Below are 22,800 nucleotides of genomic sequence, written 5' to 3'. Positions count from 1 at the left end.
CAGGGTGAAAATCCGCAGCTCAGAGCGGTAACCCTGACCTACACTCGGGGTAAACGCCATAGGCTCTATGCAGAGCGTTTCAACTCGCCTCCCGGGGGTTCCCGATGTCGGCCGCCATTCTTCTTCCGCTCCTCCGAGGCTCTGCTTCTCCCTGGTGAGATTGACAACAGCTGGCAATCTCACTTTAGGGTTACAGTGCCACCTGGAGGACGGAGGGAAAACTGCAGCGCTGAAGCCCACAGAGGTAAGTGCAGGGGCTGATGCAGATCTCTGCTGGTATGAATTTTTCTTTTTCATGATTTTAGGATCTAAACGCACATGAAAAAATTGGACCGCTTTTAGACCCAAAAATCAGAAGGAATCATACCGCCAAAAAGGTAACCAAACTTAACACCGTATTTAGACTTGTCACTAGGTTCAGCACTTTATATGACAGGTCTGCTTTAGGGTGGCCCCCGAGTTCTTTTTATATCTTAAACAGCAATGCCTTAACACCTTAGTAAGCGTTTACTGAAGCAGATGCATTATAAGTGACATTTATATTCAGAATAGGAAGAAATTCTGTTGTTGCAAGAAATGCAGCAGCATTTGAGGAACATGGACCCTGGAAGTGCACTCTGCAGTCACAGCACAACTTCAAGCACGGTTTCAGTACATCAGCGTTTTGCAGTATTCTTTATTGTGTTGACCTATGAATGTGACTCTAACTGGCTTTCAGAAAGCTTCAGCTTTGTGAGTGGATACTTGTAAAATCGGCACCAACAAATTTGGGCGCAAGTTGAAGCCAATAAGCTGCTTACTCTGGGCCTGAACAAGTCTCGGCGGCACTAATTACTATTCCCTCTCCAGGCCGCCATGGATAGTGGGGGAAAGACGTAATTCAGCTGCAGGCTATTGCTGGTGGATGAATTACACTGTTTTTAAGCAATTTGGGCTCAGTCTTTCACTGGCGCCCATATTAGCTTCTGAGCGCTGCTATAGTCGTAATTCACATTACGGTCTATGGTGCACCCAAATTTGCCGGTGCCAAATTGTTTTGCTTCGTTGCGAGTATGGTAACTGATCTAGGAGTGGAATTGTCTATTTCAATACAAATGTCCATATGTAGACAGAAGAGATGGAAGGAAACCAGAGCTGAGAGAAATTGTTTTATACATATTTTTGGCTTCCTCCAGCCTCATGTGCTCGGATCGCTCCCACGCCGCCGCCGTCCTCAGCCTTCTCTATCACCGGTACCGGGTCCTGTAACTTCAGCCAGTCGTGAAAAATCTGTGCAAAAGAAGTGAGCCCTCTATGTATCTCTCCAGCACCTGCAGTAGAGATACGTAGAGGGCGCACTTCTTTTGCACAGACTGTCCGAAGTTACAGGACCCAGTACCGAAGAGGGAGAAGACTGAGGACGGCGGCGTTGGAGCGATCCGTGCGCATGGGGCTGGAGGAAGCACAAGGTACGTATAACACTTTTAATTTCTCTCAGCTCTGGTACACTTTAAAGGAAACCCGAGGTGACATGAGATAAACATGGGTATGTACAGTGGCTAGCACACAAATAACTATGCTGTGTTCCTTTTCGCTTTCTCTACCTGAAAGTTAAATATCAGGTATATAAGTGGCTGACTCAGTCCTGGCTTCTGAGAGCAGGAAAGGGATAAAAGGGTCAATAGTTCATAGATTTTAGCTTTGGTATACTTCAATGAATGTGTCATTAAGCGGAAACAGTTAAAACTTAAAGTAGATTTAAACCTAAAACACTGGAATATCTTAAAAAGTTATTTTTAGGAGAAGGAAGATGGATGCAATCGTTTATTTCATTAGTTTATTTTCGCTTCGGGTGTCCTTTAAACTAGCCTCCCCCAAAAAAGTATACTGACCGTGATATGAGAAGGATCGGCATAAAGAAAGGCTTGTTCTTTTTCTCCCATATTGGTCCTTCACTATAAATATACTTCAGATGCACCATTTTGCTGTTGTTGCAATCTGTATGTACTTTCAACATCTGGGAAATTTGAATGGATCAGTCTTGCTGAATTTAACAAACATCTGCTTGGAGATTCTGAAAGCTGCCCCTGATGACCTCATCCTGAGAAGCACTTTTGCCTGGATATCGTGCTGATGTCTTGGCGGCAGTGGTTGAGTCACACACCTGATGTAACTGTGCAGCTAATTTAGGTGCAGGTCGCCCCCATCAGAGCACCTGATCTGCATAGTTCTGAGCTAGTGACTCATTGAGGAGGCAGAGAATCTTTACAGCAAACTCGGAGCAGCATTGGAGAGAACAGTCAGCCATGATAGGGATCAGTGTCTTTCAGTATAGGTACACTGTAAGGGGCTAATTTATAAACCATTATATCTGGGCAGGTGCATCTCTGTACTGTAATGAGGTGACATACAGTGCTAACATGGCTTATTGGTAATGCCAGCATATGTTGATGAAACTCGCTGGGGGAACCAGTGTTCTCCCCAGAAATGTATTCCAGCCGGGTGGCATGAAAAAGTAGCCGGGTGGGGCGAGAGGAGAGAATGCAGGGCCAGTGCTTCTGTGCAAAACTCTGCTTACAGCAAAAGAGGAGGTGAATCGATGACAGCCGGGTGCTCACTCGAATTAGCCGGGTGGAGCACCCGGCAAAAAAAGCCTGGGGAGAACACTGGGAACGATGTTGTATAAGGCAGATATGTTCAGCAGACAAAGCTTTCAGAGAATCCATAGGAGATTTCCAATTCCATAGCTATGAAGAGCATTCACCCATAACGAATATGTAATGGGAAGAGTTATCAATCGCCAAACAGTTAGCACAGCAAAACATGTGGACAGTGCAATGCATGTCAGAGGGAGCCCTGATCATTAAAGTATAATGTCACTTTCAAGTGATGACTAATAGGCTTTATAAATTGCATGGATCTTCAGATGAAAACCAAGGAAAAAGTGTTATGCGATTCCGGGTTTAACCCTCTTAGAATTTGGCCCTTTAAAGTACACCTAAACCTAACTGAAAAAAGTTTCACTTACCTGGGGCTTCTACCAGCCCCTGCAGACTTCCTGTGCCCCCACCGTCACTCACCGATCCTCCGATCCAGGGCTGTGCAGGCGTATTGGCCAATGGACTGGCGAGTTGTTGAAAAACGAGCCATAGCCGCTGCTATATTTTATTTTTGGGGGGTTTAGGTTCACTTTAAAGTGTACCTGAACTCGGATACAGAAAATAAACTGGGCTGCCTTAGCCGTTTTGCTGATCATCCTCCAGTTCCACTGGCCATTTCATAAGACAAGCCCCCTGTGAGCCTCAGCAGGTCTCCATTATGAAGATTTTAGGGCTGCTTCACACCAAAAAAATTGCAGTGTTTTACATTTTTGCTGCAATTTTTAGCGTCCGTAAATGCGGTGTGAATGCTCCTCCCATAGGTAGGCACTGCACTACTGATTGCAGCGTGAACGCTGCAGACTCACGTGGTGTGAAACAGCCGCAAGTGATCTGTCCTCACTCCGTCCTGGTTACATGACCGTTTTCTACCTCTGCATTGGTGCAAAGGTGAAATGATGATATAATGAAGAGGGGTGATCCTCAGCACAGCACTATATGGAGGTGCAGCTGAGAATAAGACCTGCCACTGCTGTACGATTGTGGTGATCAGCTGACATTGAGGGGGGGGGGGGGGGGATAATAGTGAAAAGGAAACCTACTTTTTGACTTTTTTTTTTGCAGTCCTCATGTATTGTATGTTTACAGTTTTATTACCTGTGCTAAAGAAAACACTAACCTTGCTCATCACTGTACTGACAATTTATATTTGCACACTTACTTTGGAAACACTATTTTATCTACTGTGTAGAGCACACTACCTTCTCAAGGCTGCTCATTTAAAAACTGACCATATTGTGTTTGCCATGTACGTAGTTCATGTTAATCTGCACAGAGGGGTTGAGCCTTTCAGACTTGCATAGAAGTTAAAGATTTTTATGCCTGTACTAATATTTTGTTGCACTAGTTGCACTTAATTCCCATGTAGTGTTAAAGAGACTCCGTAACAAAAATTGCATCCTGTTTTTTATCATCCTACAAGTTCCAAAAGCTATTCTAATGTGTTCTGGCTTACTGCAGCACTTTCTGCTATCACAGTCTCTGTAATAAATCAATGTATCTTTCCCCTGTCAGACTTGTCGGCCTGTGTCTGGAAGGCTGCCAAGTTCTTCAGTGTTGTGGTTCTGTGATGCATCTCCCCCATCCAGGCCTCTCTCTGCACACTGCCTGTGTATTATTTAGATTAGGGCAGCTTCTCTCTTCTCACTTATCTTTTACAAGCTGGATAAATCGCCCTCTGAGCTGGCTGGGCTTTCACATACTGAAGAATTACAGACAAGGGCAAAGCTGTTTGCAGGAAGAAACACGCAGCCTGAAACTTCAGTGCATGAGAGATGCAGGGGGAAAGAAACACACAAATGATCTCTTGAGATTCAGAAGTAAGGCTGTATACAGCCTGCTTGTGTATGGATGTATTTTCTATGTGTGGACATACTGTACATCAACCTACTTCCTGTTTTGGTGGCCATTTTGTTTGTTTATAAACAAACTTTTTAAAACTGTTTTTAACCACTTTTAATGCGGCGAGGAGCGGCGAAATTGTGACAGAGGGTAATAGGAGATGTCCCCTAACACACTGGTATGTTTACTTTTGTGCGATTTTAACAATACAGATTCTCTTTAAAGAGCAAACTGATCGGAATACAGTGGAGTCAGAAGTCAGCAATTCAGTGTAGCTTGGAGGGGGTTTTATGTATGGGGGACATTGCTGCAGAGGTTTGCTTTGTACACTGTATAACTGAAGTGTGAAACGTGCATATCACTAGCATGCTATCATAATATAGGAATTAATCCATGTAAATAATCACAGCTACATTGCACTGGGGATAGCAAAATATGCGTTTTTACAGGAGTATTTTTACATCTATATACAGAGTTCTTTAATGTGATTCATATCATGTAAATGCATGCTGAAAATCATAGTGCAGCTGTACTTAACTAGACAACTTTCACATGACCATGTTTAAAGTTAAAGTGGACCTGAACTCTTGCATAGGACATAAAGAAAACACAGAAAAATCCACCCTGTGTGTGTTTAGAGAGACGAGGCTGTCTTATTTCCCCTCATGTGAAAGAAATTACAAGTGTAAGTTGAGCTCTCAGCTGTGTCTGCAATCTTGGCAGACACAGCTAATATGTAAACACAGGAGGTTAACGCTTTCTGCTTCCATAAAACCAGGAAATAGACACACGCAGATTTATTACAGGAGTTCAGTAAGATGTTACAAATGTTCTTATCTTTTAGAGCAGAGAGGAAGTTCTGAGTTCAGGTCTGCTTTAACTACCTGCGGACTGACGCAGTTTAAATCTCTGGCGGGCGGGTGGCGCTGCGGTTCTGACCTGACGTAAACTCTACGTCCCATTGACCGCGCGTCCCCGCCGCTTTCGCCGCTCTGTCCCCACCGCAATGTGCTGCCCTGCCGCCTCTGACGGCAGATCGCTGTGAGCCGGGCAGGAGCCGTTTTCATTGGCTCCTGGCCCTGTCATTCCTGTAAGCCGTTCCCATTGGCTTACATTGAGTGACAGGGTCAGGAGCCAATAAAAAGCGGCTCCTGACCAGCGCACAGCGCTCTGCCGTCATAGCGACGGCAGAGAGAGCAGGCTGCAGTGGGGACAGGGATGTGACCGTCTCGAGCGGCGGATTTTAGCGGCGATTTGTCAGGAAACGGCGGTTTACTGTACCGGCACCCTCTGGTCCTTAAGGGGGCAGAGGGTGCTGGTACTGAAGTGGTTAAGAACCAACAGAACCCAAAATTAAACAAATTCTATGGGGGGCCTGTATACTGCCAGTACTGAGCACTAACATGTGCCCAGTTTGTGCAGGAGAGCTGCCCACAAGTGGTGAATTCACCACTTGTCAGCGGCCTGTCTGAAAGAGGCCTAAGACTTTTAAATACTCTTGTTTGCAAACCAATCTACTCAACCAACATTATTGATGGGTTATGTAAAACTGGCAGCTTGCATGGTGAATATTTAAATATTCAAGCTGCTCCACATTATCTATATACAATCTTGTATATATGTTGGCATGGGCCTTTGTCAGCCACTGTACTGGCAGTGCATCCTCTGTGAAGGCACAGACAGCTCCAAAGATTATTCCAAAGCTAATACTTAATACTGGTCAACATGATTACTGTGGAAATTTACCTTTTTCAATTTTGGTGTATAGTCAGACCAGGGGTAGGGAGCCAGATGTGGCTCTCTTGATGGCTACATCTGGCTTATATACAAAGCAGTAGGGGTTGATTCACTAAGCTACACACTGCTCAAGCAGCGCAGCTTAGTGTGGCAGCGCAAGTAACATTTTCAAAGTAGGCATGCTACTGCTGTAGCATGCACTACTATCTTACTCATGCTCCCCCAAAACGAACAGCTGCTCCAATTGTCCCACTCTGGACCCCATCAGGTCCAGTGACTTTGTAGGACGAGATTCCCTGCACTTTGATTGGCCCAATAGGCTGCCTGTGACTTGACAGCCTGCTGCCTATTGGGCCAAAGTGTGGGGATCTCGTCTTACAAAGTGAATCAACCCCCAAGTCAGCTAGCTAATTGTACAAGCTGTTAGTCTGTATTTCTGCTGTCTGGCTCTTGGGGAAATTGCTGATGTTGCTGAAACCCAAGAGAAGCTGAAGACGTGTCTGACACTTCCGCTGCCTGGTGGATCAACGGTGTACACATCACCATGGCAACAGGGACAGTCCTCTACTGCGCATGCGCACTCTCAGCCAAAAAGGTTCCTGACCCATGAGTTAGACCCTTCGCTATTTTATGGCCAAATGTTGACTTTTATTTTCACTTTAATATAAAATGAACTTAACGGGACCAAAAACAAATATATTTTTCTTAAACCTGATTGGATATTAGAAGTGAGAACTCCTAGCAAAAAATCTATCTTTAGTGAATCAGCCACTTTATCAACATCATAAAATAGAATGGTGGGATTTTCACTTTGAGCAAAATGCCCAGCTCCTGTGGGGACTGGGATTTCCTTCTGTGGGCGACCGTTTGGTAATGAGTTCTATACAGACTCATTGGTAGTCTTCAGGCTAGCAATGCATTCTGTTGCTATGGAGAGGGTAGGAGGGCCTACAGAGCAGGCAGGGTGAGTAGAACAGTGTCCTTTGCCTGCAACTGGCCATCAGGCTGATCGCTCGCCGGCATATCAATGGGGATCGGGAGCTGCTGAAAGCAGCTTCGGCAGAGATCAATCAAAGCATGTATACAAGGCTTTACTCTGTATACTAGTTTCAGGTAGTAGGGCACCCGTGTCAGTGAGGTGACTGAACATCACAATGCAGTTTGTGAAACGCATGGTTGTTTAGCTTGGTGGATTGACTCCTTTTACCATCATAGAAAGTATAGATATCAGCATTGTGTGATTGGGAGTGCACCAAGAGTTACCATGGAAGTTACAGCTATGGCATTAGTTGATTATGACAGGTTAATGGATAGAAGTCTCAATGAGGCAACTTTGCTGCCAGGTTAAAGAATGGGTTAATTTTATACCTAGTGAGCGCAAAAGCTGCCACTGTTGCAAGAAGCGCCGGTTGCCATTCTGATCACTGGTTGGCGCTATTGAGTTAGCTTTAGACTCTTAATTTGGTTCAATAGAATGGACATCGCATATATGCACAGTAATAGGCAGCGCAGCATGGAAGGAGCACACGCGGATACGTTAACAGTGTAGGCTCTTGCGGCCCCCAGTCCTCCATTGCATGTGGTTGCAGCTGGAAGGTATGGCAGAAATTATCCTTTACAAAGTATACCATAATACACAGCCATGGGAATCTGCAGGGCCTATTCAGTTTCTGAAATTGCCAATATACTTTCAGATTGGCCCCCAAAAAAATTCTGGTTCCTGTTAAAGCGGACCTAAACTCTTTCACAGCAGACAAGGAAAGCACATATAGTTGCTGAGAAATTCCCCATGTGTTTGCAGAGAATAGCCTATCTAATTCCCACTTATTAGCAAGTAATCAGCAAGTGTAATTCAGGGCTGTCAGCTGTGTCTACATTGTGCTGCCATTCTGTACTGATATGTAAACACTGGGGATTAACCCTTTCTGTGCTCCTAGGAATTCCAGGAGGCTAATGCTATAAGATCTCTGTAGGAGTGCTATAAGTTGTAACGTAAAAATGATTTTCTTTAAAGGCTATCATGCTGTTGCTTATTTAGAGCAAAGATGAAGTTCTGCGTTTAAGTCTTAGTTTTAAACCAGTATTTGCATATTGGCCACATTTTTGGTAATCACTACATAATCAATTCTGAAAATGCTGACAGCTGCTGGCACCCCTCACGAAAATACCACTCTATGGCCTCAATTCACTAAGCTTTATCAAACACTTTATCGAACATTTGATAATTTACCTCATGAGTAAAATCTAATTTTGAATTCACTGAGGTGTTATAGATTTATCAAATGTTTTATCGATTAAAATGGTCAATAAACCTATAACACCTTAGTGAATTCAAAATTAGATTTTACTCATGAGGTAAATTATCAAACGTTCGATAAAGTGTTTGATAAAGCTTAGTGAATTGAGGCCTATATGTTTGCACTCAAGCCCAAAGTGATCAGACTGGGTGGTGATGGTGGGAAGGTTGTTGGGCTATTTGCACGTGTGAGTATGGGGGCTGTAGTGCATGTCACAGCTAGCGCCTTGGTGTTTCTGTGGTGTGGAACTTCAGATTTAAATAGTTAATTTGGCTAACCATTTGTTCCCACTTTGCATGCCTGGCAGATGAATGGTAATTAGTTGGCTGTCTTGGTAAAGAATAGGCGTCTCTCTCTACTTTTATATAATCAGACAGTAAGAAGTAAGCGGTTACATTTGCTGATCCTACCCTTACCTTCTCAATGTATACCTCAATGTATACATGGCAAAATGTTTTGGCAATGTTAATCATTTTGTCAGCATGAGTTCCCCTTTCTCAAATGTTAACAACTTTTTTGTGTCAATAATCGAAATGTGTGATTTGGGGGAATAACCTGGTAGTCATGACAATTTTTCTTTTTGGCAATACCTATTTTAATTGTGTTCTGTAATCTGCAGATTGTATCCTTAGATTTACTCTACTAATGTATTGGTTTAGTGGAGTCATGTGATTTGTATTCTACTTTTAAGGATGTAAATTGTCTAGAGAAAAAATTTCCTTTTTATTTTTGTATAGCTTTAATTTTAGAAAAGAAACTCTTGTAGACCTGATTTTAGATGTTATGTTACAATAAAATAATTTGGCAAACCATATGAGATCTTTGCATTTTATTCAAAAAAAAAAAAAAAAGTTATCTATTAGTTGGTTTGGGTGTGTTCATTGGCTCCAATGTCAGTGATATTTAGGTGTGGGTGGTCTGAATGTTAAGATCAGTAGGTTACATAACCCAAAAACTGCAGTCTGCAAAGCATGTCACTCCTGTTTTTGTATTCGTGATAAATTGAAGCTTGCTTAACTTCTGAATTCTGTCCAAAAGAAAGTTTGTTGTCCGTTCCAAATCCTTTTTTTTTTTTTTTTTTTTTCTATAATGACATTCCAATGTGATTTTAAAAATATTGGTGACGATGTACTACTATACACTGTTGGCTGAATTTGAACAGCACTTACAAAACAAGTACTTCTGATTCCTAGAGATCATAAAGAAGCAGGGTGAAGAAGGTGTACCAGACTTAGTCCACGTGATGCGTACGTTAGCCACTGAGACCATCCCTAACCTCCCACCTGGGGGTGAATTGGCAAGCAAGTGAGTCAACCTCAGCGTTTTATGACTTGTTTTAATTACATAGACGTAAATATGCCACATTTAAAATGAATAAGTTTAAATAACTACATCATTTTACCATGATGATCATTTTTTAAAATTCAAAAGTAAGCTATGACCTGCTAGCCTTCATAATCCCCTTATGTCACTAGCACAAATGAAATAACTTATGAACTGCAGGAAGCTGGTTCTTCACAGAACCATGAGGGCTTTCCTTGCTCCTCCTCTTCCCTTGGCTTCACCAATGGGCTAGCAGGTTCAAAAGCAATGGGCAGGACTTATCCTGCTCTAATAGCGCTGTGGCTGCGAACCAACCACAGGGCTGCTGGTCACCCGCTTAGAAACTTATTATTTTTAACTGTGGCATTTGTGTGTGTAGCATGTTCCGCTACGTGTTGTGCAAAGTGGTTTGCCCCCTTTTGTTCTTAAAGCCCCCCCCCCCCCCCCTCACTTTTATTTGAGCTTTCTCCATTTAATAATGAATACTGCATTTTGGTGTTCCTATATTTTGTCCCTGTGCTGTTTTTTTTTTTTTTTTTTATTAAATCCCCTAACACTTCCCTCGTTGCCACAGATACTGTTTGTGACCGTGTTTCTGTCTCCGCATCCCACCTTGTTGCCTGCTATGTGCACATTTTCATGTAACCCCTTATATTGAATATTTTAAGACTGCATTTTGTTTGAGGGCAGTTGTGTTAATAAATTGACTTACACACTTTACGCTCCCATATGCCACATAAAGGGATTTGGACAAAATTTCCATTGTACCTATCTAGTGGTCTTTTCACACCTTTACAGTGTTTTCCTTTGTTCCTGGAGAGGGTCTGCCAATTACTAGATGTGGTACTTTGACTTGTGGTCAAGCAAACAGATGTAACATGGAATGTATAAGGCACTAGAGGACTCCTTTTCTTAGAACACTTAAAGGGACTCCGAGCTCACCCAAAAAAAGAAAGTTGTACTCACCAGGGGCTTTCTCCAGCCCAGTGCTGGTCGGGAGGTCCCACGCCGGCGTCCTGGCTCCTCTCCTTCTCCCCGCTCCGGAATGGCTGACAGGCCGCAGCCCGGGCGACACTCGGCAGAGTGTCGGGCTGCTCCTTCCGCGTATGACGCGGCTGACGTCACACGCCGGCCGCCTCGCGTCATCACGGTGGCCGGCGTGAAAGTACTGCGCATTCACGCTTTAATCGCGCATGCGCAGTACTGTTACGCTGGCCGCCGTGATGACGCGAGGCGGCCGGCGTGTGACGTCAGCCGCGTCATACGTGGAAGGAGCAGCCCGACACTCTGCCGAGTGTCGCCCGGGCTGCGGCCTGTCAGCCATTCCGGAGCGGGGAGAAGGAGAGGAGCCAGGACGCCGGCGTGGGACCTCCCGACCAGCACTGGGCTGGAGAAAGCCCCTGTTGAGTACAACTTTCTTTTTTTGGGTGAGCTCAGAGTCCCTTTAAATTTGATGTACTCAGCCCTCAGTTTAGGTGGTCCAGAAATGACTGGCTGTATAAAAGTCAGTGTTAAAAAGAACCAGAGATGAAGCACCCTCTTGTATTTAACCTTATAAATCAGTGGGAACATGACAGTAAACACCTAATCTGCTCTGTTTCATTGTTCTCTGTTTAATCCGGAGTTGTGGAGTCGGAGCAATTTTGGGTGCCTGGAGTCGGGAAAAAATGCTCAGACTCCCTAATGAATTTGGAACTGTAATTATAATAGAAAATATGATAAAATGTTCTATTTCTCAGATAAGTCATTAAAAATAATGTGTATATATACAGTATATATACAGTAATAGCTGTGCTCAGTCCACAAAAATGAAATAAACCAATCAAAATGAGTTACTTGTGCTGCTTCAATAAAGCAGTCCCCGTATTTTTAAAGTCAGATATACACATCTGATTGTGACTGTATATATGACACAGGAATCTCTTATATACTAAATAACGTCTATGCTGTAAGAATAAAGCCTGATGTGTAGCCGTGTCACTAATAGAGATGGTCAATGAGATGGAAATAATTCTGCGTTGATGCTGATTCATGCAAAGAGGAATCAAATAATTTGATATGTTGTTAAAATTTGGTTTGGTGACTACAAATTAACCAGCCTGGCGGTATGGACGAGCTCAGCTCGTCCATCACCGCCGGAGGCTGCCGCTCAGGCCCTGCTGGGCCGATTTTCTTCAAATAAAGTGCAGCACACGCAGCCGGCACTTTGCCAGCCGCGTGTGCTGCCTGATCGCCGCCGTTCTGCGGCGATCCGCCGCGAGCAGCGGCGAAAGAGGGTCCCCCCAGCCGCCTGAGCCCAGCGTAGCCGGAACAAAAAGTTCCGGCCAGCGCTAAGGGCTGGATCGGAGGCGGCTGACGTCAGGACGTCCATGACGTCACTCCGCTCGTCGCTATGGCGACGATCTAAGCAAAACAAGGAAGGCCGCTCATTGCGGCCTTCCTTGTTTATTCTGGGCGCCGGAGGCGATCGGAAGAACGCCTCCGGAGCGCCCTCTAGTGGGCTTTCATGCAGCCAACTTTCAGTTGGCTGCATGAAATAGTTTTTTTTTTTATTAAAAAAAAACCCTCCCACAGCCTCCCTGGCGATCTTATCAGAACGCCAGGGTGGTTAAAGGGTACCTGAGACTGATGAAAAGTGTTGTACATACCTGGGGCTTCTTTCAACCCCCTTCAGGCTAATCAGTCCCTCGCTGTCCTCCACCACCTGGATCTTCTGCTATGAGTCCCGGTAATTCAGCCAGTCAGAGCAGTCTGGCTACGTGCCGCTTCCACAGCCAGGAGCATTCTGCACCTGCGCAATAGTGCTGCGCAGGTGTAGTACGCCCCCGGCGGCGGAGTGTGTGCATGCACACTACACCAGACTGGCTCAAGTACCTGGACTCATAGCAGAAGATCCAGGTGGCGAAGGAGGACAGCGAGGGACTGATTAGCCTGAAGGGGGCTGACGTCACACGCCGGCCGCCTCGCGTCATCACGGTGGCCGGCGTGAAAGTACTGCGCATTCACGCTTTAATCGCGCATGCGCAGTACTGTTACGCTGGCCGCCGTGATGACGCGAGGCGGCCGGCGTGTGACGTCAGCCGCGTCATACGTGGAAGGAGCAGCCCGACACTCTGCCGAGTGTCGCCCGGGCTGCGGCCTGTCAGCCATTCCGGAGCGGGGAGAAGGAGAGGAGCCAGGACGCCGGCGTGGGATCTCCCGACCAGCACTGGGCTGGAGAAAGCCCCTGTTGAGTACAACTTTCTTTTTTTGGGTGAGCTCAGAGTCCCTTTAAATTTGATGTACTCAGCCCTCAGTTTAGGTGGTCCAGAAATGACTGGCTGTATAAAAGTCAGTGTTAAAAAGAACCAGAGATGAAGCACCCTCTTGTATTTAACCTTATAAATCAGTGGGAACATGACAGTAAACACCTAATCTGCTCTGTTTCATTGTTCTCTGTTTAATCCGGAGTTGTGGAGTCGGAGCAATTTTGGGTGCCTGGAGTCGGGAAAAAATGCTCAGACTCCCTAATGAATTTGGAACTGTAATTATAATAGAAAATATGATAAAATGTTCTATTTCTCAGATAAGTCATTAAAAATAATGTGTATATATACAGTATATATACAGTAATAGCTGTGCTCAGTCCACAAAAATGAAATAAACCAATCAAAATGAGTTACTTGTGCTGCTTCAATAAAGCAGTCCCCGTATTTTTAAAGTCAGATATACACATCTGATTGTGACTGTATATATGACACAGGAATCTCTTATATACTAAATAACGTCTATGCTGTAAGAATAAAGCCTGATGTGTAGCCGTGTCACTAATAGAGATGGTCAATGAGATGGAAATAATTCTGCGTTGATGCTGATTCATGCAAAGAGGAATCAAATAATTTGATATGTTGTTAAAATTTGGTTTGGTGACTACAAATTAACCAGCCTGGCGGTATGGACGAGCTCAGCTCGTCCATCACCGCCGGAGGCTGCCGCTCAGGCCCTGCTGGGCCGATTTTCTTCAAATAAAGTGCAGCACACGCAGCCGGCACTTTGCCAGCCGCGTGTGCTGCCTGATCGCCGCCGTTCTGCGGCGATCCGCCGCGAGCAGCGGCGAAAGAGGGTCCCCCCAGCCGCCTGAGCCCAGCGTAGCCGGAACAAAAAGTTCCGGCCAGCGCTAAGGGCTGGATCGGAGGCGGCTGACGTCAGGACGTCCATGACGTCACTCCGCTCGTCGCTATGGCGACGATCTAAGCAAAACAAGGAAGGCCGCTCATTGCGGCCTTCCTTGTTTATTCTGGGCGCCGGAGGCGATCGGAAGAACGCCTCCGGAGCGCCCTCTAGTGGGCTTTCATGCAGCCAACTTTCAGTTGGCTGCATGAAATAGTTTTTTTTTTTATTAAAAAAAAACCCTCCCACAGCCTCCCTGGCGATCTTATCAGAACGCCAGGGTGGTTAAAGGGTACCTGAGACTGATGAAAAGTGTTGTACATACCTGGGGCTTCTTTCAACCCCCTTCAGGCTAATCAGTCCCTCGCTGTCCTCCACCACCTGGATCTTCTGCTATGAGTCCCGGTAATTCAGCCAGTCAGAGCAGTCTGGCTACGTGCCGCTTCCACAGCCAGGAGCATTCTGCACCTGCGCAATAGTGCTGCGCAGGTGTAGTACGCCCCCGGCGGCGGAGTGTGTGCATGCACACTACACCAGACTGGCTCAAGTACCTGGACTCATAGCAGAAGATCCAGGTGGCGAAGGAGGACAGCGAGGGACTGATTAGCCTGAAGGGGGCTGGAGGAAGACCCAGGATGTATAAAACTTTAATTTCATTTGTCTCGGGTTTACTTTGGTACACCGTAGTACTATACTCTACATATGCACTCCCCACAGAGCTGCAGGGAGTCAACTGAGAATGTTGTGCACATTGAACAGAGGTGTTGTCTGTCACCCATGAACCTTGTTCAGATTGTGCAAGAAGAATGTGTAATAGAGGAAGAATCTCCTCATTCCCCTGCAGAGTACCTGCACCTCACTCTTACATGTACCCACAGTTACATTGCCTAGGGCCTGATAGATGTTCTTTGTTCCGGTCTGTACCTTTTTACAAGTACGCTTACCAAGGACTAGTTTTAGTCTAAAGGGAATAAATATAGTAGTCTACATATCCTTCTCACTTCAGTTGTCTTGTAAAATTCCTTAGCGTTGGCAGTTAAGAGACGAATTTCACGTTACATACTGTTAGTCAACAAAATTGTAATATGCAAATTAGAGGAGTCGGAGTCGGTGGAATCCTAAACTGAGTCGGAGGATTTTTGGACCGTCTCCACAGCCCTGGTTTAATCTGACTGTTATCACCTCTGATAAGAATCCCTGACTGAGCACACAGTCTAGCTCTGCAACGGAAAGATTATAGCTGAGTCTGTCTTCTCTGGTGTCTTTTCAAGCCCAAGCCTTCCCCCTTGTGGCTCTGCTATAAAGACTCAGCTATAATTCTTCCCTGCAAAGCCAGACTGAATTCTCAGTCCAGGATTCTTATCACAGCTGATAACACTTTTAGCAGTGAGGATGAAACAGAGAGCATGGTAAGTGTTTTCTCTAATGTTCTTACTGATATATATGGTAAAATACACAAGGCTGTTTCGTCTCTAGTTCCCTTTAAATACAGTACAACCAGTACAGATGATCATGAGAACAAGTTAAGCCAGCACACATGTATTTATGTGATCTAGTAATAATTTTCCCCAACCTTTGCTTCCTCGTCAGACATCCCTTCCCCCCCCCCCCCCCCCCCCCAAAGCTCTGTAGTTGATATGGCAAATTCTCTGAATTAGCACAGAATGATGGCAAACATGGCAGTAATTAAACATGGGTTTGCGATCCGTAATGCAGTGCACCTTTATTATTGATTTGTCTCACATATAAAGAGAACCCGAGGCAGATGGGATGCAGAGCCAGGTTCTCTGCCTAATGACATGCCTCTGTGTCCCCACGCTGCCGCTCACTGCCCCCCCCCCCCCCCCCACCACCACCGCTGCGCTATAGCCCCCTGAGTTTAGCGACAAGATTTGTCGCCAACTTGAAGGTAAGCATGGGAGAGGAATTCCTTGTTTAAAATGTTCCTACAGGGTTTCCTGAGCTGTCATTGGGCAGCCATCTCTTCCTGGCCGCGCCCCCTGCCGATCCCCCGCCTCCCTGCACGCTATGAGAGACAACAGTCACTCTGTGCAGCGTCGTGACCCAGAGGTCACACAAGTGAAAGTGAGCCATTGCGGCCCACAGGAGCGGCGGTTTTTGTGGCTACCTGATACTCAGCCCTGCGGATCAGGTAGCCTACTTTTTTAGGGTGGGAGTGGGCACCTTGGGCTCTTTTTAAATAAACTTGTGCTACAATAAAATGAATTGTATGTGTAATACAGCTAAGAAATAAAACATTAGTAGCAAAGAACAGAGTCTCATATTATTTCCAGTACTGGAAGTGTTGAGAAATTTTAGTTATCTATGCAAAAGAACTGAGCTGTCCAACCCAACTTGGGTCTGAGACGTTCGTATTTTCTGAAGCACTTATACATCAAATAAACAGTGAGGCACAGCTTCAGATACAGTTTCTTAGGGGAGTTCAAATGGGGGCATTAGCTCTGCTCTTTCATAGTTGAAATACAGTGTGTGGTTTGCAGAATGATGCAATATTATAAAAAACACTAGTAAAAAGGCCTGGCCGTTAATAAACGGGCGCTAGTTCACAGCCGCTACCCTCCGCAATGCGCGCACATACGCGTCCCGCTTCCTCGTTCCCCACCACTGTCTGAAGTATATGCACACAGGAGCTGCTTGCTTGGCAGTTGGAAAAAGCTGTTATTTCCCACAATGCAATGAGAACCTCTGTGAACCACACACAGCAAACTGTCAGATCCGGCCCTGTGTCCTAACTGCCCTGGCTGCGCACATGCTCAGTACAAAAAAGCCAGGGACACAACCATTCAGTTGATGACGCGGGGACACTTTATTGTATAGGATCATCTGTACTACACATACACTTCATTATCCCATAAGGATTTTTTTTATGCTTTAGTATCACTTTAAGGTTATTGAGCTATCCCCTCCAACAGGTACAGTGTAAGATGGTACTTTGCTTATACCATGGGATAGCTTTGTTTTTGGTGTAAACCTGTAGTGTGCTGAGAGCTTAGAGAAGTGCAGGAAAATCAACAGAATTCAAGGTGGTGTTCAGTATGCAACATGAGTAGGTGAAAGGCAGCCTTTAGATGGGCAGATATCTCACACAGAGTGAAAGGTAGCAAGGCCGTTGCCTGTTCCTCAGTCAGTCTCTATTGCTTACCGAGATAGTGTGGCATGCAGTGAAAAGGCCCTGTATGTAGAAAGTAGAGTGACTAGAGGCTGAGGTTTCTTAGTTTACAGGAGACTGGGAGATCTGTGTGTACGTTTTAATATTTCGGTAGAGATGATCCATTAGATACAGGTATTTCTGGCCTGCATGCAGTGTGATGCATATTGTGTGCAGCTTGGAACTGAGCCAGTCAAAATCAGCAGGAAATGAATTTGGCCCATTCCCAAGCTTCATACAATTTTAATGCAAGCCTGAATTATTTGCCACATCTGTACTTCAACAGCTGTAAGTCTCACCTGTCATTGGAGAGGCTGGCTTGTGTCCATCCCTTCAATCAATGTGATAGCTACAGTGGTATGTTAGAATTATTGTAGTCACTTGTGAACATTACATAATGTTGCCATCAAAATTTGTACAAACTGTTACTGGTCCTTGACCTGTACTGAATACCCACAAACCTTTGTGCAGTGTTCTGTTGGCCACTTTAGGTTGGTGCAGAATGCCTGCTCTGTGTATAAAAATGTATTCTAAAAACTTGAAGTTTGGTGTTTATCTGTAAAGGTAGCCATAGATCTAGCGATGTATGGGAAAATTCGTCCAAGAGAATAATCTCTTATTGAATCTGATGAGAGAGAGATCTGTCAGCTGCCCATACACCACAGGCCAATTCCCAATCATTTTCATGCTGAAATTGATCCAGAATCGGCTCTGTGGGCTGTCTCGCCGCTGTGCCCCCTAATGTAATGTCCTGTGCCAAAGCGTATACATTAGCGGTCCGCAGCCTCGGCTTGTCCACCGCTGCTCCGGGTGCATCCTCCTCTTCTGCATACATGCACGCCCCACATGGTTTCCTAGTAAGAGGCGCGGAGGCCGTGGCCGGATAATGTTTACGGGGAGGGGGCGTTGGGGAAGGGGACATTACATTACATGGTGTTGATTTCGTGGTTTCGTCAATCATTGGGAAATTGCACGCCGTTCCTGCCACGCACCCGGCCAATAAACTTCGGCCCGATATCTTGCATGCGCTATCGACAATGCAACCAATTTAAGTCTCGAAAAATAGCGCCTTTATTGCATAAGCAAAAAAAATAGTCGTAACTGCTGGCCATACTTAATTGTAATCCAAAGATATGCATATATAACTGGACCAAATCTAGAAAAGAGCGGTAGCTCGAGCCTCCAACCCACCTATGTGGCTGTGTGGAAACCGGGATGGCATTCATGAATGCAACTAAACACAAAACGGCCATAAATAACAAGCCTCCAACTCCAGGGTCTAAAAGGCCTCCGTCCTGCATATCACCTCCCCTTCTGGGAAGAAAAATCCACGCTATGCACTGGAAACTGAAGCAAGACATAAACCCCTCGATGGACACGGGAATGTGTTTTGCAGCACTGGATGTATTAGGAGTAAGCCACAAGGAGTAGGGCTGAATGTTTTTAGGTAAAGATTGAATTGCACAATTTTTGTCAGAAATCGTGAGTTTGATTCACTATTTTTTTTTCCAAATCCAGCTTTAGCACAAAAAATTCATAATGTGCAAAAAAACGCTCTGACTCAGTCTAGGTAGGTAGGTAACCAGGTATAGGTGCCCCCAGTATAGGAAGTCGGGTGTAGGTGCATCAGTATTGGTAGCCAAGCATAGGTGCTCCCAGTATGCAAAGTCAGGTGTAGGGGCATCAGTATAGGTAGCCAGGCATAGGTGCCTCCAGTATAGGTAGTCAGCTAGAGGTGCCCTCAGTGGCATGTGCATTATAGGTCAACATAGTATACATGCAATCATATAAAGATTAAAAAATCAACGGTACAACCACTCCTACATACTCATACAAAAAGCAAAATCAACCCTCCCCCCCCCCCCCCCCCCCACCCCCGAGGAGAAGACAGAGAGAAGGGACTATCACCATGTTCCCTTACACATAGGGCCCGCATGTCCACCTTTCTCCAGGAAAGCCATAAACGTAGTGGTGTATAATACTAAAGCCATAAACGTAGTGGTGTATAATACTAAAGCCATAAACGTAGTGGTGTATAATACTAAAGCCATAAACGTAGTGGTGTATAATACTAAAGCCATAAACGTAGTGGTGTATAATACTAAAGCCATAAACATAGTGGTGTATAATACTAAAGCAATAAACGTAGTGGTGTATAATACTAAAGCCATAAACGTAGTGGTGTATAATACTACAGACCCATTTTTTTAAAGAAGATATAAATCTAGAAAATGACTTGTCAATCATTTTCTTGCAGTCCTGCTCTAATTACCGTCAGAGCAGAGGCTTCGGGTTGACAGCAGGGCGGCGACCCATACCCGATGCAACACGGGTTAGGGATGTGTCCTAAGCCTTGACTGGCCAAACTTGACCGACAGGCCTGTAGTGTCTGCCGTCCGCTCAACTGATGATGTAAGGAAGGAGTGAGCCGGCGGGAGTGAGGCCCGCTGAGCCACCGCTACTTGTGCACTTACCAGCAAGCTGTGCACAGCGGGAGAATGGCTAATGGACCTGCTGAGTGCGCCGGGATATCGTGAAAAAACGCCGTTTTGACTATCACGGAATCGTCGTTTCTTTCATCGTGATTTTGGCTTTAAAACGATTTAACGTTTAGGCCTAACGTGGAACCTCTGAAATATTCTGCAATTCATCAGAGCATTATGGGGGGGGGGGGGCATTTTCCAATGCAGGATCTCTCTTCTTCTTCTGGATGTGCAGCTGGCCATGAACGAGTGCAGCCCAACTCATCATTATTGATGCTCTCTAGATTGTATTCGGATGAAGTCTGAATGCCTTTCATTCGGATTTCATCCTCTTAATGCGGGTGGGCAAGGGGAGGTTAAACTTACCCAGCATACGTCTTCCTTCATCCGTCCCACGGCGCCTCCCACGCTGCGTTCCAAGCCGCATCACATGACTACAAACACTTCTTCTGGGTTGAAGGAGGAAGTGTTTGTAGTCACGTGACGCGGCTTGGAACACAACGTGGGAGGCGCCATGTGACGGATGAAGGAAGACTTATGCTGGGTAAGTTTAACCTCACCCCCCACCCCCCCTCGCACAGCTGCATTGATTGAGGACGAGAGCCGAATGAAAGTAATTTCATGTCACTCATCTCTGCTCGCCATGCCCCAGTTAAAGTCCTTTTCCTCCATGCATAAGAGCTTTGTTCTATTGGGCATGCGCAGACCGTCCTTGTGCATGCCCAATCTATATACACTCAACAACTTGCGGCCAGAAGAAACCTATTCAACTCACTTGAGTCGCGTAGATATAGAGGAACCCTGCATTGGAAGAGGATCTGGAATATCCAGAGGCTTCCCACTGTTCAGGCTATTTAACTTTTTTCAAATTCCCTTCAAGTACCTTTTTAAAGGAAGACTATTAAACTAAGTGTTTCAAAAATTAAAATCTACAAATAATGTCTAAGTAGCTGTGTAACCATTTTCCTACTTTTCATGTTAAATATCAGTCAAAAGCTCCCCTCACCCCCCCCCCCCCCCCCCCCTTCATGGCTCCAGAATTGCTGAAAGCAGCACTTCCTATACATTTACTATCTCAATTGAAAAAAAACATGTTAATCGATTAGTGTTCCTTGAACAATGAAAATTATGTAATTGAATAAGCCCCTGCTAACCTGTTACAAACAATGAAATGAAAATTGGAGGTTAAAGGGGCACTACAGTGAATAACTGTAAAATTTAAAATATGTGCAAACCTATACAAATAAGTACATTTTTTTCCAGAGTAAAATGAGCCATAAATTACTTTTATCCTATGTTGCTGTCACTTACAGTAGGCAGTAGAAATCTGACAGAAATGACAGGTTTTGGACTAGTCAATCTCTTCATAGGGGAATCTCAGCAAGGCTTTTTATTCTTTATAAAGCTATTCCCGAAAAAGGATTTAAGCAATGATACTGGCCAGCCTGCCTGCTTCCTACACAGTTTTTTGGCAGTTGGACAGAGTAACTGTCATTCACTAAGTGCTTTTGAAAATAAATATATCCCTGAGAATCCCCTATAAAGAGATGGACTAGTCCAAAACCTGTCACTTCTGTCAGATTTCTCCTGCCTACTGTAAGTGACAGCAACATAGGAGAAAAGTAATTTATGTCTCATTTTACTTTGGAAAAAATCTACCTCTTATTTGTATGTTTGCACATATTTTAAATTTTACAGTTTTTCGCAGTAGTGCCCCTTTAAATATTAGTCAGTAGCAATTGTCATTGAGGTACAAATAAAACTAAATTCATTGAGTATTAACCTCCTTGCCGGTTATCCCGAACTCAGTTCGGGGTAACCTGCGCAGGAGGATTGCTCAGGCCCCGCTGGGACGATTTGCATAATTTTTTTTTTTGTTACAAGTAGCTAGCCCTTTGCTAGCTGCTTGTAACTTCCGATCGCTGCCGATCCGCCGCGCCGGGCCGCTCCCCCCCGCCTCAGACCCCTGCGCTGCCTGGCCAATCAGTGCCAGGCAGCGTTGAGGGGCGGATCGGGATTCCCTATGACGTCCCGACGTCGGTGACGTCATCCCGCCCCGTCGCCATGGCGACCGGGGAAGCCCTGCAGGAAATCCCGTTCTCAACGGGATTTCCTGCATACTCTGATCGCCGAAGGCGATCGGAGTGGGTGGGGGGATGCTGCCGCTCAGCGGCTATCATGTAGCGAGCCCTCGGCTCGCTACATGATTTAAAAAAAAAAAAACTACTAAAAAAAAACCTCCTGCGCTGCCTCCTTGCCGGAGGAATTGAACCGGCAAGGAGGTTAAGCTAATTATGATACATGATTATGCCGTCTATATGGAAAAGGTCTGTTGCATTTTTGGATGGGCATGACACAGTTTTGAGATGTTCAAAAGATCAGCCAAGCCTGTTGGATACCTGTACATATGAACTGCCCCTATGTAACACTGAAGGGAAGAGTGTTCTTAACCACTTTGTCCTCCTTGATGTATAAAAACGTCAAGGAGGACATGCGCACTCGCGCACTCCCGCGGCCGATCGCGCGCGCACTCCCGCGGCCGATCGCCCGCGCGCACTCCCGCGGCCGATCGTGCACGCGCACTCCCGGCCGCGGATTTGGTAGCCCAGGAATCAATGTATCGGGCTATGGTGCCCGATCACTGATTCCTCTCCCCCGCTGAAAAAGCGACAGCTTCTCTCTGAAGCTACGCTTTTTCTGACGCTTTGTCCCTCTAAGCGTACTTTGTACGCTTAGAGTGACGTCATTGTAAACAAACTCAAGATTGCCATCTTGTGGCCAAAAAGTAAAACTACATCTAAAAGTAAAAAAACATTACAATACACAAATATTTCCCCAAATAAAACACTATTTATATCCCACCCTCACAAAAATACCCACATAAAATGTTTAATAAAAAAAAAAAATTACTTAAAAAAAACGAAAACACACATTTACCTAAGGGTCTAAACTTTTTAAATATCTGTAAAGATGAAATATTACTCTATTTTTTTTTTATAAGCTTGTAAATAGTGATGGATGCAAAACAGAAAAAATGCTCTTTTATTTACAAATACAATATTGTCGCGATCCATTGTGATAGGGACATAATTTAAACGGTGAAATAACCGTGACAAATGGGCAAATACAATACGTGGGTTTTAATTATGGAGGCATGTATTATT

At 45.0% G+C, this 22,800-nt stretch overlaps 1 protein-coding gene across 1 annotated transcript in view; it reads left to right on the top strand.

Moving 5' to 3' along the window:
* PPM1A (protein phosphatase, Mg2+/Mn2+ dependent 1A) overlaps nt 1-22,800 on the top strand; it is a 78,159-nt gene that overhangs the window by 44,875 nt on the left and 10,484 nt on the right. Inside the window, exon 4 of the mRNA XM_068254429.1 lies at nt 9,706-9,817. Coding sequence (XP_068110530.1) covers nt 9,706-9,817 — 112 coding nt within the window. The remainder of the gene's footprint in view (nt 1-9,705; nt 9,818-22,800) is intronic.

Source organism: Hyperolius riggenbachi, chromosome 9, assembly GCF_040937935.1.
Source record: "Hyperolius riggenbachi isolate aHypRig1 chromosome 9, aHypRig1.pri, whole genome shotgun sequence".
NCBI lineage: Eukaryota > Metazoa > Chordata > Amphibia > Anura > Hyperoliidae > Hyperolius > Hyperolius riggenbachi.
This window is presented reverse-complemented; position numbering and strand designations above follow the sequence as displayed.